Source organism: Hyaena hyaena, unplaced genomic scaffold, assembly GCF_003009895.1.
Source record: "Hyaena hyaena isolate Hyena2069 unplaced genomic scaffold, ASM300989v1 scaffold_835, whole genome shotgun sequence".
NCBI classification, from domain to species: Eukaryota; Metazoa; Chordata; class Mammalia; order Carnivora; family Hyaenidae; genus Hyaena; species Hyaena hyaena.
This window is the reverse complement of record NW_024081472.1, coordinates 625800-642677: the sequence shown is the minus strand read 5'-3', so window position 1 is coordinate 642677 and position 16878 is coordinate 625800. Positions and strand designations below refer to the sequence as shown.

Below are 16878 nucleotides of genomic sequence, written 5' to 3'. Positions count from 1 at the left end.
GGACATACAGCCTTTGCTTCAGAAGCTCTCCTCCCACTGCAATATAGAGTCCACGAATATGCGACAAATATAGGCTTAATGAATGAATTCTGCCCTACGGTATCTATTGAGGTTGCTTTCTGGAAGATCACCATTTCTTAGCTGCCAACTGCAATGGCCATCGCTCAAGCCCCACCTGCTCTAACTGCCTGGAGGTCCCTCTCTCAGTCACTTCCCAGGGCTCTTCGTCTTCTTTTAATCAGCAGACTGGAGGCAACTTCAAGGCCTTCTCCGGGACGTGCCCTGCTCCTTCGTGCACACCCTCCGTGACTGCAAACGCTAGCGGATTCAACTCTAATCTCAGGTTGTCAGGCGGTGGGGAGGGGCTCTGTTCTCCAAACCAAAGGCTGAAGTTGTAGGTGGAGGAGGAGGGTGTCTCCAGGGAATCCGTGCACCTCTCAATGGAGACTACGTACCAGCACGGGACTGATTTTGCGTGTCTAAACAAAAGAGACTATTTTCTTAAAGATAGCAATGGACATATTAATTAAAAACATTGAAAGTTACAAAACATAAAGCGCCATTTAAAGAGGGCTTGAATGAGAAACAAAACAAAACAAAACAAAAAACATCCAAGCTGCTACCCAACTGCTATTTCGATGGAACCAATTGCTACTCTGGTCCACTCGGGCCCCTCACTCACAGAGCACCGGCACTTCCGGGGAGCCCCCCACAAAGTGTTTCTTCTGCTGAAACTGAAAGGTGTTTACTATCATGAGGCTTGAGATAAGAGGCTTAAGCAGGAAGCAGCTCAGGTCTGCCCCCATTCCCTCCACCTGGCCTGACTGTGGAGCCGCCAGGCAAGGCGCCTTCGTGGGTTCCTATTTCCCAGACTTGAGCTCTTACAGCTTTTTTATTAATCCCGTGACTTACGCCCACGTTCATTTTGCCTACATGACCCCCAAATTCCCATTCTAGCGTATGATAATTGAGCTGGGTTTCATTTATTGTACTCAAAAGAACCCCGTTTTTTAATTTATGTGTTTAAACATGACAGCTGTGTAATCAAACTCTCTTCCCAAAACAAGGCTACCCTATCAAGACTAACCCTCTACAGATTTTCCTCATTCACATATCCTAAGTGCCCTGTGATTGTTCCATTCCCCTCAGAAATCTCTGCCAGCCCGGACCTGCCTTAAAAATTGGCTTGTAGGGGCGTCCGGGTGGCTCAAGTGGTTAAGCTTCCGATGTCAGCTCAGGTCATGATCTCTCCATAGCTGAGTTCAAGCCCCACCTTGGGCTCTGTGCTGACAGACAGCTCAGAGCCTGGAGCCTACTTCGGATTCTGTGTCACCTCTCTGCCCCTTCCCCAGCTCATGGTCTCACGCTGGTGCTCTCTCTCTCTTTCAAAATAAACATTAAAAAAAATTGTTTTGTAAACCTCAGTAACTTCTCATTAACTCACAACCAATTCTCAATACTTTCCAAATTAGATGGTTTTCAGAGACCTAAGGTGTTTTCAGGCAGGAACAAAACACCATCCCCTGAAGCTCTCCGGATGCAAGGTCCTGCCTCTTGTCTTTTTTTTTTTTTTTTTTAATGTTTATTTATTTTTGAGAGAGAGAGTGAGAGAGACAGAGACAGAGCTTGAGTTGGGGAGGGGCACAAAGGGCGGGAGACACAGAACCTGAAGCAGGCTCCAGGCTCTGAGCTGTCAGCACAGAGCCGGATGCGGGGCTCGAACTCAAGAACTGGGACATCATGCCCTGAGCCAAAGCCAGTCGCCCAACCAACAGAGCCGCCCAGCCACCCCCTGCCTCGTGTCTTGAATGAATTCCTTCCACACTGATCTCAAAGGTCACCTTCTTCAGTAATCCTTCCTTGTTCTCCCGGGTGCAGAATGACTTCACTGCTGTTAGTACAAACGTGCCCTCTGCCCCGCTGCCATCCCAAACCCAGTGCAGTTTTAATATCTATTTACTCCCCACCTTAGACTTTGAGGGGCTAAATTTTATTTTTTTTATGTTTATTAATTTTGAGAAAGAGAGAGACCATGCACACACACGTGTGAGCAGGGGAGGGGCAGAGAGGAGGGAGACTCCCAAGCTGGCTCTGTGCTGAGCTCCTGAGACAGGGCTTGATCCCAGGATCCAGGAAATCATGACCTGAGCCAAAACCAAGAGTCGGACACTTAACCGACTGAGCCACCCAGGCGCCCCTAAGTTTTGTCTTTGTATTCGCAGCACCTGAATTATAACAGACACTAATTAAGAGAGTAATAAAAACACATTTTAAAAATTAATAAAGTAACGACTAGCACAGAAAAGGAAACAGCAAGAGTTTCCTCTTAAGGAGAAAATGCTCACCTGTACACATTATGCTCGTTCTACACAAAGAAGAGCCGACAATAAATGGGACCAGTATTCAGTGTGGCACAATCAATAAAGACTGGAAAATGTGGGGAGGACTTCATGAAGGAGTTAAATTAACTGTGCGAGTGAAAGCACCCAAGGGTTTAGATCAATGCTGTTGGGCTTTCGTATTTCTTCAACTAAATTTGAAAAGACTTTACCTTAGGATGAGAAAATGGAGTCAGCATTAAAAATGTTCCAAAACTCACCCAGAAAATGAACAGAATATGCTTCATGATAGAAATCTCAGGACAAAAATTACTGGTTTTCTAATGTCTTATTATGTATGTATTTATTTGTCAATATAGAGTTGCTTTTCCAAATGATGTCTTAAGCTAAATGCCAATATATAAATCAGAAGTAGCTTAGGAGAGAGGAGGGGTTGCAGGCTCAGGATTTTTCCAGTACAGCAAGGCTTCCTCTAGCTCAGAAATGTACCTACGTCTCCTGCAGGGAACCCTTGAACTTTAAAAAAATTTTTTTAACATTTATTCAGTTTTGAGAGACAGAGAATGAGTGGGGAAGGGGCAGAGAGAGAGAGGGAGACACAGAATCTGAAACAGGCTCCAGGCTCTGAGCTGTCAGCACAGAGCCCGACGCGGGGCTCGAACCCACAAACCGTGAGATCATGACCTGAGCTGAAGTCGGACACTTAACCGACTGAGCCACCCAGGCGCCTCACCCTTGAACTTTTAAAACCTAGTTTCAGGGGCGCCTGGGTGGCTCAGTCGGTTGAGCGTCCGACTTTCACTCAGGTCATGATCTCACGGCTCGTGGGTTCGAGCCCCGCGTCGGGCTCTGTGCTGGCTGCCAGCTCAGAGCCTGGAGCCTGTTTCAGTCTGTGACTCCCTCTCTCTCCGACCCTCCCCTGCTCACGCTGTCTCTCTCTCTCCTAGAAATAAATAAAACATTAAAAAAAATTTTTAAAACCTAGTTTCAAACAACCCTTGGAATCAACATTTCTATGATAAACAACATATTTCTTTGATCATTTGGAAGAATACTTTTTCTAAACCCCCCAAACTATCAATTCATAGAAAACAAATAGAGAACATTAAGCATTTATTCAGGAGACAAACATTTATCAAATGTCCTCTATCTGCCATATACTGTGTTACATGCATTTGGTCAGATAAGTGTACACCTATAATATTAAAACTAAGGAAGCCATAAATCTGCACAATAAATATACCATCCAAATAGATCTCCAATCTGGATGGCAGCACAGTGGGGTGAAGAAGCGGAGAGGAAGAAGCTGTGAGTGGTTTAAGAGCTGAGAACAGGAGAAGGGGGAAGGAGAGAGGAAACCACAGGGGCAGGGTGGGCGGGCAGACCGCCACAGACACACCGGCGAAGGCGAAGGGGGCCTCCCCCACAGACCACCTCCAGCCCGTGGCCCTGAGCCTGCCATTGGGCAAGATGGCGCCTCCCTCCCCAGGGGCCACATTCCGTCTTTCCTTCCCTGGCCACCTATTCAGAGCCTATCACTGTTTCTTTCTAGCTCATTCTTTTGCTCCTATGCTGGCTATTATCTGAGGTTCAGACCTTGGCTCCTCCCTCCCTACTTTCCCTGTGAACTGATCCCTCTGGAATACTTCACTTCATAAGGGCACCTGGGAGCTCACCCAGTTGAGCGCTGGACTCCTGGTTTGGGCTCAGGTCATCATTCCAGGGTCATAGGATCCAGCGCCATGTCAGGCCCCCCACTGGGGATGGAACCTGCTTAAGATTCTCTCTCCCTCTGCACCTCTCCCCCCCCACGCACACTTGCCCTCTCTCAAAAATGAATAAATAAATAAATAAAATGAATACTTGCTCTTAATAAGCATCAAGCTATTACCTACAGTCTGTGATATGGCTGTGCACACACCTCTTCAGACATCCACTGTTGCTTTACACAGACAACATTCTTTTTCCCTCTATCCCAAAATGTTGACTATCTTTTAAAAGTAAATTTCAGGGGCGCCTGGGTGGCTCAGTCGGTTAAGTATGCAACTTTGGCTCAGGTCATGATCTCACCATTCATGAGTTCAAGCCCCACGTTGGGCTCTGTGCTGCCAGCTAGCTCACAGCCTGCAGCCTGCTTCAGATTCTGTGTCTCCCTCTCTCTCTTCCTCCTTCCCCGCTCATGCTCTCTCTCTCTCAAAAATAAAATAAACATTAAAAAAAAAAGTAAACCTCCCACGTTTTCTATGACATCTTCCCAGCCTTGTGTGTACTTATAAACCTTTCATATCTCTAAACTCTTAAGGCACTTAATGTGCTTTCTGTCTGTACTGGTTATTTTGGCTTATAATCACATATATTCCTTTACAATATTATTTTTTTTTAATGTTTATTTATTTTGAGAGACAGAGAGAGAAACTGAAAGCAGGAGAAGGGAGAGGAAGAGAACCCCAAGCAGACTCCCCGCTCAGTGTGGAGCCCAACGAGGGGCTCAATGCCACGAACTGTGAGATCATGACCTGAGGTGAAATCAAGAGTCAGACACTTAACCGAATGAGCCACCCAGGCACCCAGTACTCCTTTATATTATTAATATCTGTCCCAGCTTTTCCCAAAGGGACCTAAAGCCTTTTACCAGGCTAACTGCACACTGGGGTAAAGGAAGTAATCAGACCTTTTGGGGACCACTGGACACTGGCTCCAAACAGATGCTAATTCAAAGAGACTCAAAACAGCACTGTGCTCCACCCACACAAGAGGGGCTTGGGGCGGTCAAGTGATCAATGGAGTTGCAGCTCAGCTCCATCTCAGTGGATCCCTGAACCTCTCCTGTGGTTATTTCCCTAGTTCTGGAAGGCGTAATTGCAATAGACATATTCAGCAGCCGAAAGAGTCACCTTTAGCAAGCAGTCGATTACTTAATAAGACATGAATTTTGTCAAGAGATCTTGCTTAGATTTATAATATTATTTCTAAATAAAGCAAAAACTTTTGACGAGTTGCATCTGTCCAGCTGACCTATCTATACCTCCCGGTAATCACTTTACAAACAAGATTAAAGCTGAATGCTGGATATTAACGTCTGAACACGAGATTTTCTACTGAATCCAGAAGTGGACCAGTAATCATCTTCAGCTTATCCTGGTTTTTTGTTGTTTTAATTTGAAGAAAGAGAGATGTGCATGAGTGGGAGAGAGGGGCAAAGGAAGCAAGGGAGAGAGAGTGTGAGAGAGGGAGGAAGGTGGGGGGAGAGAGAGAGAGACAGAGAGAGACAGAGACAGAGACAGAGAGACAGAGAGAGAGAGAGAGGGAGGGAGAGAGAGAGAGAGAGAGAGAGAGGGAGAGGAGAGGAGAAAGACAGACTGAGAATCTTAAACAGGCTCCATGCTCAGCACGGAGCCCAACGCAGGCTGGATCCCATGACCCTGGGATCATGACCTGAGCTGAAATCAAGAGTCAGACGCTCAACTGGCTGAGTCACTCAGGCACCCTCTCCTGGTGCTTTGATAATGTTATTTACGATTTCCTTCCAAGGGTTCAAATATCTCCGAATTGTGTTCTTATTGATAGCTTTTGAGTTCGTGAATTAGGGCAAATGGCATACACGTTTAAACTGGATAACTCACCATATGTCAACATGCTGAGGATTTTCTTCCTGACAGTGAGGACAGAAGTACGTCATTCTGTTATTCTCTCCCAAGCGACACACAGTTATTTTGCACCAGCACTGACAACAGTTAGGGCGCCTGTAAACCTTATAGTGTTTAGAGATAGCAGACCCGGTTTTCTGGCACTAAAAACAAACAAATAAAAAACCAAACGCTACATTATCTATAAGATGGTGTTTTAAGGACCCAAAGATACATTCTTGAAAGTCATTTCTGAAAATAACTTGGTTAAAATTTACGTGTTTGTACATATGTCCGTATATGTTCCTTTCATCTGAAAGGTATTGACAAGATTCAGCAATTACTGTCAAACAACATTGGTGTGAAATAATTAAGTCATTATTTTACAATTTATTAGTATTCAAAATTATCCTGCGCATAGCATTTTTTACCTAAATGGAATATAAAATTCTACAATTTAAAATGTCTTTCATGCTTTTAAGATTCTTTTAAAAACTAAACATAATTATGCGGTTTTAAGAAAAAGGCTAGATTAGCTTGAAATCTGAATTATTTTTAGAACACTAAAGCTGCTTACTTTCTTTCAACAGACAAAAACAAAACATTATGTGTAGGGCCAAAAACTTGAGATCACTTTCTTTGTTGATCTGACAAAAACACTTTTTCATTTTTAATGTTACAAATTCACTAAAGAAAAAAAAACAAAAATTCAAATGCCTTCCTAGCAGAGAACATGTATACATTCTCATTCACAAGGCGTTTTGATATTCCCCATCACAGCTTTATTCTACTCACGTATATTTAAAGCTCCTAAAAAGAGGATGTTTTGGGCTTACATCAGCTCTGTGAAAATCTCAGGACACAGAAATATGACTCATCATCCACAGGTTGAAAATTACATAAACAACTTTTATTGATTTACATGAAGTATTAAAATACCCAATTTAATATGGGCAGAAAATGGATCGTTCTTTATAATCAACCTCCCCTGGAAGAAGCAGCAAGCATACAGAATACTAAAATAGTTATGGGGTGGGGCGGCTCGGTGGCTCAGTCAGTGAAGTGTCCTACTTCAGGTCACGATCTTGTGGTTTGTGAGTTCGAGCCCCACGTCGGGCTCTGTGCTGACAGCTCAGAGCCTGGAACCTGCTTCGGATTCTGTGTTCCCTGTCTCTCTTCCCCTGCCCTGCTTACACTCGATCTCTCTCAAAAATAAACATATAGTTAAAAAACTTAAAAAAAAATAGTTATGGGGCACCTGGGTGGCCCAGTGGGTTAAGGGTCCAACTCTTGATTTTGGTACAGGTTATGATCTCATGGTTCATGGGATCGAGCCCTACATCAGGATCTACACTGACAGTGCAGAGCCTGCTTGAGATGTCCCTCTTTCCTTCTCTCTGCCCCTTCCCCACTCACCTCACACACACTCTGTCCCTCAAAAAATAAAATAGTCATAATACTCAAGGCAGACATGTAAAGTAGGAGGTCCATTAACACTCCAGGCCAGTTAATGAAGACTCCTGAACATACTAAAAATAAACATTTTGAATACAGAAAATGGACGGTGGAGTAAAAAAAACCTGTCACATATGATACCTTGTTTAAAATATAAGATGTGCTTTTTGAATTCTATATGTAGATGTATATGCATATACACAGCTTCCAAAATTTACAGTTAGCAAGTACTTAGTTCATTCTCAAAACCGTCTTTGTGTTCTGTGTAGGCAGATAATTGTTATCCCATTTTACAGATGAGGAAACTAAACCTAAATTACTTAAATAATCTAAATCACACAGAGAGCAAGTGGCAAAATCCTACTGAATTGAGGTCTATTTATTCCAAAGAATTGAGTTCTCTCTCTAGAGTTTTGACATTTTACTTTTCTATATCCAAGACCAGAATAAGAATCTAAGTAAAATGCTAACATAGCTGTTCCCCAACTTAGTCTAAGTTTAACATAATTATTGTTAGACAAGTTTGGACTGACCCATGACACAAAATTCCCGGATGTTAATTACGCCCACAGGGCACGCTCCCTCACTGTACCTCTACACACTGGCCACTAGATGGCGACATCCAGCCTAAACATTTTGGGTGCAACCAAAAGGGAAACCGTTGACATTTTACAAGTAGAAAAAATTTTGCTCTCACCCTATAAAAAAGAATACTGAAGTCACGTATCATTTTCACAAGGTGACGAGTCTGTTCATCTATTAACTGACAAGCCTTCAAATAGAAAAACAAATGAGGACAGTTTCACCGTTTGTTCTTTACTGTACAAAAATAATACCGGTTGCTGGTTCTAAGAGAACTATCAACAGATTTAAAATACGTGCATGATCTTCTGGAACTCCACTCACGCATCTACTTAGTGTCATTAACAATGGTTTTATTTTTAGGTGATGGCATTACAGAGGAAAAAAATACCATTTTTATAAGTTTTATATCTAAATTCAAGTATTTATTGAATATCTCTTCTGTTTCAGACGTCTTCAAAGTCCCAGCATTGTTCATCAGCCCCCTCGAAAAGCCCTGCTGGATTTGCAAAAAGAAAAAAAAGAAAGAAAAAACAGAAAGAAAACAAAAGGAGAAAGGAGGAAGGGGAAGGGAGGGAAAAATCAGCAAAGAAATAGATGACCATCAAGGTCACTATCAGGCCTAAAAAAGATATGAATTTATATACATGCATTAATATCAGAGTACTTATTAACACCTGGAAGAACTCAGAAATAGACCTCACTGAAGAATTTTTTGTGACACAGCCTGGCATAAATCTCAGCATTATCCTTGTAGAATTATTCATTATTTGGCATGCGGTTTAATAGAGATGCCAGAAAAAGTTCTGACGGTTTATCCTTGTTTATGTACGTGAATGTATACATACATCTATACACAATAGAAACTATTTATCAGTGACCATAAAACCTAAAATCATCTAGTCAACATAATCATTATCAAAGTATTATGTATATTTTTCATTTATTTAAGGTTTAAAGCATATACGCTTCTACAACTGACTTATTGCTTCCTGTATCTTATACACTAGATTCACTCATACGCCGCAATGTTAAACTGTACTTTTTCAATAACTGTGCGTGTGCTTTTAGGGGGTGAATAGCTAAACTTGAGAACTGCTATTATTTTCAAACTCCCAGACGTTATGGACAGATGATGCCTCACTAGATGAATGGCTGGCTGGATGTACTAATGAAAAGTAAATTCTGAGTTTATGAGAAATAATAGCAATACTCTGAGTAACAATACTCTAGGTTCCTTTTTTCAAAAGCGTTTGAAAAAAAAAGGTGATTTTCAAAAGCTCATTCTTCTTAAAAATCTGTTTTATTAGTTACTCCCATGTTAGAGAAATTTAAATAACCTGTTCCAAGAGTTAAAAAGCAGAATCTAATCTAGAAAGATTATTAACTGGTTTCTTTTAAAACTTATTTCTTATGGATTTGGATTTAACAAAAACCAACTAGGAAATAATTATACACAATCAAATAGTATCTCTGGATTCGTGCGGAAGATGATTTAGTTTAAAGAGACTAGTTGGATGTAGATAAAAGCCCTCAGGGAGATTTCTTCCCTAGAAACTAAGATATACGTAACCTTCTACCTGGGTTTGAGGTCTAAGCTCTCTGACCTTCTTACAACTTTGTCTTGTAAATCACCACTCTCCTTCCTACAGGTTTGACCTGCTCCTCTTTACCATTTTTTTTTCTCATTTAAATATGTCTGTGTCTCTTCTGTTGAAGAACAAGGAAAAAACAAAACCTAGTCCTTGTCCTGAAAATACACACACACACACACACACACACACACACACACACACCCGCCCAGGCCTGAGAAATCTGCATTTTCCCTTTACTCCAGTCTAAACTACTTAACAAGTGCTCCACATTTTGTCTCCATTCCCCCACCAACCTCTTACTCCTCAATCTCTCCCATGCTCAACCCCCAACAAAGTATTTGCTAACATCAGAAGAGCTACACACAGGAACACGTGAGTGTGTGCGGAGTGTGAATTTAACATGCCGGGTTCAAAAAGCAAGCTGTGAGCTTACTTCGTTCATACCCCCAACAGATATTTCTTTGATGTCTTCCATGTGCTAGACGCTGCATTCTCTGCGCTTGGATACATCAGGAACAAAACAGACACCTCCCCCCTAAGACACTGCAGGGCAGCAGGAGACAGATTTTAAATAATAAGTATAACAAGTAAGAATTAGGTTGATCAAAAAGTGATCACTGGCATGGGGAAAATAAAGAGCGAGGCAAGGTAGGGGAGTTGGGGGGACGTGAAGTGGGGAGGAAGGGATGCACAGAGCAATTTTAAATAGAGAGGTCAGGGGACGCCTGGGTGGCTCGGTCAGTTAGGCGTCCCGCTCTTCATCTCAGCTCAGGCCATGCGGGATCTCACGGCTGTGGGTTCAAGACGTGCGTCTGGCTCTTCGCTGACTGCTCAGAGCCTGCTTGGGGTTCTCTGTCCCTTCCTTGCCCACTCTCTCTCAAAATAAAGTTTAATAAATAAACTAAAAAAAGAAATAGAGTGGTCAGTGCCCGCTTCATTAAGAAGTTAACAAGAACAAAGACCCCCAACGTCTCTGTTTGGGGGAGAATGTTTTGCAGCAACCCACACCGGTCCCTTAACAGTATTTAAAAATACAAAAGTCATTAAAAAAAAAAATACTTATCACCTACTTTGACAGCTGGGTGGAGACCACTGTCAAAGAGAGCTTCGTTTTTGATGATGTTCCCTACTCCAGGCAATACTTTCTGGTCCATTAGCACGTCACACAACATCCGTCCTTTTTGCTTTCTAACTTCACTTTCTGCTCTTGAGAAACTAAATTTAGGCGAACATACATCTAATTCTTCCATCATTCTTATTCTCCGTTGGCTTTCTGTTGAGTTTCTGTAGAAAGGAGATATAAAACACATTCATCATAAGTCTTTGCGCAGTGTCATTTAAAATGATCGTTGATGTACACATTTTCCGTTAATTGGGGTGGAAGGTGATATAGCCAAACGATGAAGACCCTAACAAATGAGATTATCTGACGGCTCTTTCAAAATGAGCTTTTATCAGTTATAAACCATTTTTAAACCATCTACTTGTCTCCACATTTCAAACCAAACCGCATCTCTAACTCTGCACGTTTCCAGCCGAAGTACTTTTATTTTCTTCTCTTTTTTACCTGATTTCTACGGATGAGTCAAAGAAACAAATGAGATCTTCAGTGAGCTGTACTTCAAGAACAGGGGAAGCTCCATTTTTATGTTTATTTTCCAGTGGATTAATCACGATGAAGCCTTTCATTCCAAAATGAATCCTGAAACAACATCAGACCCATTTTTGAGTGGCAGAAAGTATATTGTGTATCTAATTTTTGTCCCTTCATTTCACTTTTTGGATTATAAGCAAAGAAATGTCACTCAAGACAGGCACTTTTACACGGCAAACAATGTAGCTAACGTTACATACTTTTCCGTTCTGGGATTGTATCCTTATAAAACTAGATGACAATCAGTTTTTCAAACCGCAAATAAGATAAATTCCTAGAGAAATAATAAGGGCCCCACAATAAGCTCAAGAAAACATACCCTGTTCTTTTCTTGTCAGATGAAGTACCTTTATTCGCGGAACAGTCTAGCGTCTCCACTTTCTGTCAGATTCAAAGGCTTTGGATGAAATGAGGCTAGATTTAAATTGCCTATAGTTGTTTCTGTTTTGTTTTGTTTTTATAAATTCCACAAAGCCACTAACATTCAAATTCTGTATCTAGCCACAATGGATGGGAAGTGTTTACGTACTCCAAAACGGTATCTACAGTTTGAGAAACTCTTTTCTTCCCCCTTGCTCTGGGATGCACAATGAAGCGATTGTTTTTTTGCTTTTTTGTTTTGTTTTGTTTTGTTTTTTGCAAATCTTAACGTATCAAAAGAGAAGAGAACAAGTCAAAATGCTATTTACTGTCTTCAGTTCTTTTAGTTTTCTTTTACCTTTCCGTGTACTGGGAAGAGGGGATTTATAAATATTTACGGTTAGCTTGAAAGCCACAATGCAGTGATGAAAAATGTATAACCTTTCAGTTTTTATAGGACTGATTAGCATGTCCAGTAAAAACGCGCACACACAAAATAAAAAAAGAAAGAAAAAAGAACGAAAGAGAAAAAGCGGTTTTGCGAGGCCTCTGATGACGAAGATCAAAAACGATTCTCCAGATGAAATACTGTGTCCCACCTCCCCACTCCTCCTTACGGCTTTGTTGAGTTAATAAATATGGCAGTTTGGGCAGCAAATGTTACCACACTGTGCTTCTAATTCCAAAGCACCGTGTTACAGTATTGTACAAGGTTAACCAGTCTAACTTTAAAAATGTGGGATTTAAACTCTGTGTGCCCTGCCATCAATCATAAATGCATTTTACATGCCCCATACTTCCTGACAGGAAAAATGTGTGCCTGTAAGTACTCCATAATTTAGCTTCTGGAGGTTCAACCCCAGCGAAAGGTGTACAGCTGTCATGCCCAGAAGCCATCATATCTAAAATCTTTTTAGTTGCATGGCTCATAAAGTGGATTCCAAATCACTTTCTGTAATGAAACTGCATCCACATAAAACATCTCAAAGGTTAAGACCCAAACAAAATGCAGCAGGAGCCCCCAATAAGAAGCCTGAATCAAATTAAATATGCTTTTTTTTTTTGTCTTATAAATCTATTCAATTTAGAAGAAAACGTGCATACAAAACTAAATTTAGTTTATTTTTATTTACTTTAATCGAACACCAAAATGTTGTCATCACTGAGTCCCAACAAGCCACCACATTTTGTGTTTATTGTTAAGTACGCTTTACACTAAACTAAGAAAAATATGCCAGCACCGTGAAAATTTCTGAGGCACAGTAAACATCTGTACTGTTTTAACAACTGCCATACTGATCTTTTTGGAGATCAGGACGAAGGCTCATTATCACATTTACATTCAAGAGTTAGATCTGCTTTTCAAGATTCTGCATTATAATCAACTAGTTAGGAAAACTGTATTAGATCTTGATTTCCAGCTCCTGAGCCTCTGATGCTCCTTCCACCCCCAGTCCAATGACTGGTGATCCAATGACTGCCCGAGATCATCTACTCTGCACAGTACGGCTGGCTGCCAACAGGGGCCTTAGGCCCAACTCTGAGTCAGTCTCTTGTGTCTTCCTGAAGAGCTCATGCCTTGACAGAGTTGATCAGGAATGGACACCGGAGTCAAGCCAGACCCATGAGTATGCAGTATCTGGAGTCCCCAGCCTTCTCCGGACAGATTTACGGATTTGGGAAATAGAAAGACCAGTTTCTTTTTAGTCCCAGGAGATCTAAGATGGGCACAGTCTTGGGGAACGTGAGCCAACGAGGGTGGCAGAGAAGCCAAGAGCGGCCTGTCCACAAAATGGAAGATGGCAGCAGACTGCAGTGAGGGACAGAATCAAAAACGCACAGTCCTCAGAGCATTCAGTCTTTGCTTCGAGTGCTTCTGGGAACCCGGCTGTATCTTCAGGTAAGACGCTGCATGTTCTTATAATAAATATTCACGGATCTCGGTTGAGTTGGGCTTCCGTCACTTGCAACCACTAAGCAGCAGCCACATTCTCTCCATCAGAGAGATCGGAACATCCTTACGCAAACAACAGTGTCAGAGGTTCATCTTAGTGACAACTATACACTGCTAACGAGATGACTGCTTATGAAAATTATCAAGCTGTCAGCAGTGAACTAAGGATAGTAACGAGTGTAAAATAGTTGAATGTGATTCCTGTAAAGTTTATGCTATGGATTGCAGGAAGGAAGTTATAAAACAGTATGGACTTACCTACGTTAAAGAAGAAGCAGGGTGTTCTGCACCTGCTTAGGCTACAGAAGCTAAGAGCACATACAGCCTCTCTCCTAACATGGAGAGAAAACCCATATTATTTACAAAATCCTAAGTCTCTTGAGCCCACCAGAGACATGGGTTTGCAGGCAGCCGGGTGAGCTGAATTCCAGAGTCACCAGTCCCTCCACGTGGAAACGCAGACACAAATTACTGTACCGTAAACACGGGTTAACGCAACGGCTGAATTTAACAAACTCCTGCGTCCTGAGTGTGGCTGGTGCAACAGTCCAGCATCCCAGAGGCCCGGCCACAGGAGAGCACGGGCTTGCGCGTGAGCTCCCTCCCGCGCACGTGCCCCAGTTGTGCATCAGAAAGAGGAGTCACGGGAGGGGACCGAAAGGGTCACCCCTGGTGGCACAGCACCTGTCTGTCGCCGAGGGAGAGGGACGGACAGAAAGCCGGGGTCCCTGCGGGGCTGAGGGGAACCCTCCTTTGCACCAGGAAGCCCTGCACCCTGCAGCTACATAAGCGGGCCGCCACGGGGGCGACAGGGAGCTCTCGGCCACCAGGCTGGGGCCAAAACACCGCTGCTGAGGACGCAGAGCAAAAGCCATCAGTCTTCAGGGGAGACGCAGGGACTCAGCTTTGTCACAGACTCCTGCGGGGGATACGAGACATCTGTTCCCACTGAGAAGGAAATGCCCTTGGACAGGAGACCACCCGCAGGCGGAAGCAGGGGCTGCCTGGGGGACGGGAGGGCCAGCAGCTCTGGAGAGAGGACACACTGCAGTCCACGTGCACAGGGCCTAGAAGAACCGCTTTCCCCATCACGCACCTCGCACTGGACGACAGGCAACAGCAGTGCTGGGGGTCGGGGTGGGAGGGGAGGCATGCGGAGACACCCCAGACACAAATAGCAGGGTCTACTAAAAGCTGAGAGCAGGGCGGAAACACGGAGAGACAGCCGCAGCCACACCAGGCCACGCTCGAGGCACAAAGCAGTAGCGGCAGCCCAAGTTTGCCATGTTGCTGTCGCCAAAGCCAACGACAACACAACAGTAGCCAAACCGAGCTCAACTCCTCAGTCTCCCATATGACCTGAAAGAAGAGGCATGACCATCCCTGAGCTTTAAGTATTTACCCTTCTCTATTGCTGCTCTAACCAGGGTTATCTGGGATTCAAAAAAAAAAAAAAAAAAACAAACCAAGGCACATAAAAATATAAGATAAAGGAAGAAAAACGAAGAGCAAAAAACAAAAACAAAGGGACTCAATGTCAAGAGATAAAGCAGGCAACTGAACCGGACCCAAAGATGTGTCAGATGTTGGATCTATAAGCAGATAAATTAAAATTATTTTAACAACTAAAATTACAGTTACCAGCTGAGAATACCAGGCCAGATCAATCTGCTATGATAAGGTCCCTAATGTTCCACAACTACTATAGTGCTACACATGGGCTTTATGTTAACATGGTTCTGGACTTCTATAACCTCACACAGAGGTTTGGAAGAATACCACACAATCAGAGCCAAGCCAGACCACGCGTGAGCCATTCTCCATTGTACGACCAGCTGAAGCCTAGAAAGCCTCTGCATTCTGCTCATGAGAGATTTCCATATGCTTTCAAAAGGGATATAAAAAAGCACCAATACTGGTGCCTGGGTGGCTCAGTCGGTTGAATATCTGACTTCACCTCAGGTCATGATCTCCCGGTTTGTGGGTTTGGGCCCTGTGTTAAGCTCTGTGCTGACAGCTCAGAGCATGGAGCCTGCTTTGGATTCTGTGTCTCCCTCTCTCCCCGCCCCTCCCCTGCTCATGATCTGTCTCTTTCTCTCTCAAAAATAAACATTAAAAAAAATTTTTTTTTTAATGAATAAATGTTAAAAAAAAAAAAAAAAAAAAAGCACCAGGAAAGAGGATCCAGCAAATCCACATCTAGGAATTTATGCTAAGAAAACATCACAGTGGTAAAAGATATATATGCTCAAGGATGTTAACTGCAGAGTTATTTACTAGAGTGAAAAATGGAGTAAAATGCTACTCAGCAGTGATATAAAAACATGATCTACAGAATACTATGCAAAATACTAAGGCACATGTATATTTTGACACGAATATGCATACTCTTTGAAAAAGCCTCATATATTTAAAATTTCCATTTATATAAAGATTATAATATACAATGTCATATGATTCATGGACATGTGCTATAAATGATGTAATATATGGTATATATACAATTGATATATTATCTATGATATTTACAAATACTGTTAAGACTGCCCTTTTTTGATGGTTGTAATTATGGGTGGTATTTCCTTTTGTCATTAGACTTTTTGGAACTATCTTAATGTTTTACAGTTGGCTTAGTTATTACTTCTTAAGGAAAAATTGCAGTAAAATGATGTGTATCATTAAATAAAACAAGAAAAGGAAAGTAGGGCTGGTAATCAATCATGCAGGCTGTTGGGTGCAGGAGAGAAAGGCAATGAAAGAGGTAAAGATTTCCAGATTTTCCAGTTACACATCAAAGCATCATTGTAACTGAAATAGAAAATCAAAATGTCAGGGCGCCTGGGTGGTTCAGTCGGTTGAGCATCCGACTTTGGCTCAGGTCATGATCTCCCAGTTTGTGAGTTTGAGTCCTGCATCAGGCTCTGTGCTGACAGCTCTGAGCCTGGAGCCTGGAGTGTGTCTCTCTCTGACCCTCCCCCACTCATGCTCTGTTTCTCTGTGTCTCAAAAATAAATATAAATATTAAATTTTTTTTTAAAAAAAGGAAAATTGTCAAAAATTTACCATTTCAAAAACTAACATTTTCATTTTCTGCCCATAGATTACTTTTAATGGTAAGTTTTCTTATTTTTCCCTTCCTTCTTTCCTTCATTTATTTATTTTTTTTTAAATTTTATTTTTTTTTAATGTTTTATTTATTTCTAGGAGAGAGAGAGAGAGAGACAGCGTGAGCAAGGGAGGGTCAGAGAGAGAGGGAGTCACAGACTGAAACAGGCTCCAGGCTCTGAGCTGGCAGTCAGCACAGAGCCCGACG

At 42.3% G+C, this 16878-nt stretch overlaps 1 protein-coding gene across 3 annotated transcripts in view; it reads right to left on the bottom strand.

Annotated features, from left to right (window-relative positions):
• The window catches only part of NEIL3 (nei like DNA glycosylase 3), a 55880-nt gene that overhangs the window by 16246 nt on the left and 22756 nt on the right, over nucleotides 1–16878 (bottom strand). For 2 of the 3 annotated variants that reach the window (XM_039219792.1, XM_039219794.1), the window contains exons 3-6: nucleotides 11165–11299; nucleotides 10668–10881; nucleotides 8118–8192; nucleotides 5963–6129 (exon numbers count right to left, since the gene is read on the bottom strand). In XM_039219792.1, coding sequence (XP_039075723.1) covers nucleotides 5963–6129; nucleotides 8118–8192; nucleotides 10668–10881; nucleotides 11165–11299 — 591 coding nt within the window. The remainder of the gene's footprint in view (nucleotides 1–5962; nucleotides 6130–8117; nucleotides 8193–10667; nucleotides 10882–11164; nucleotides 11300–16878) is intronic. The other variant, XM_039219793.1, reaches the window with a different exon arrangement.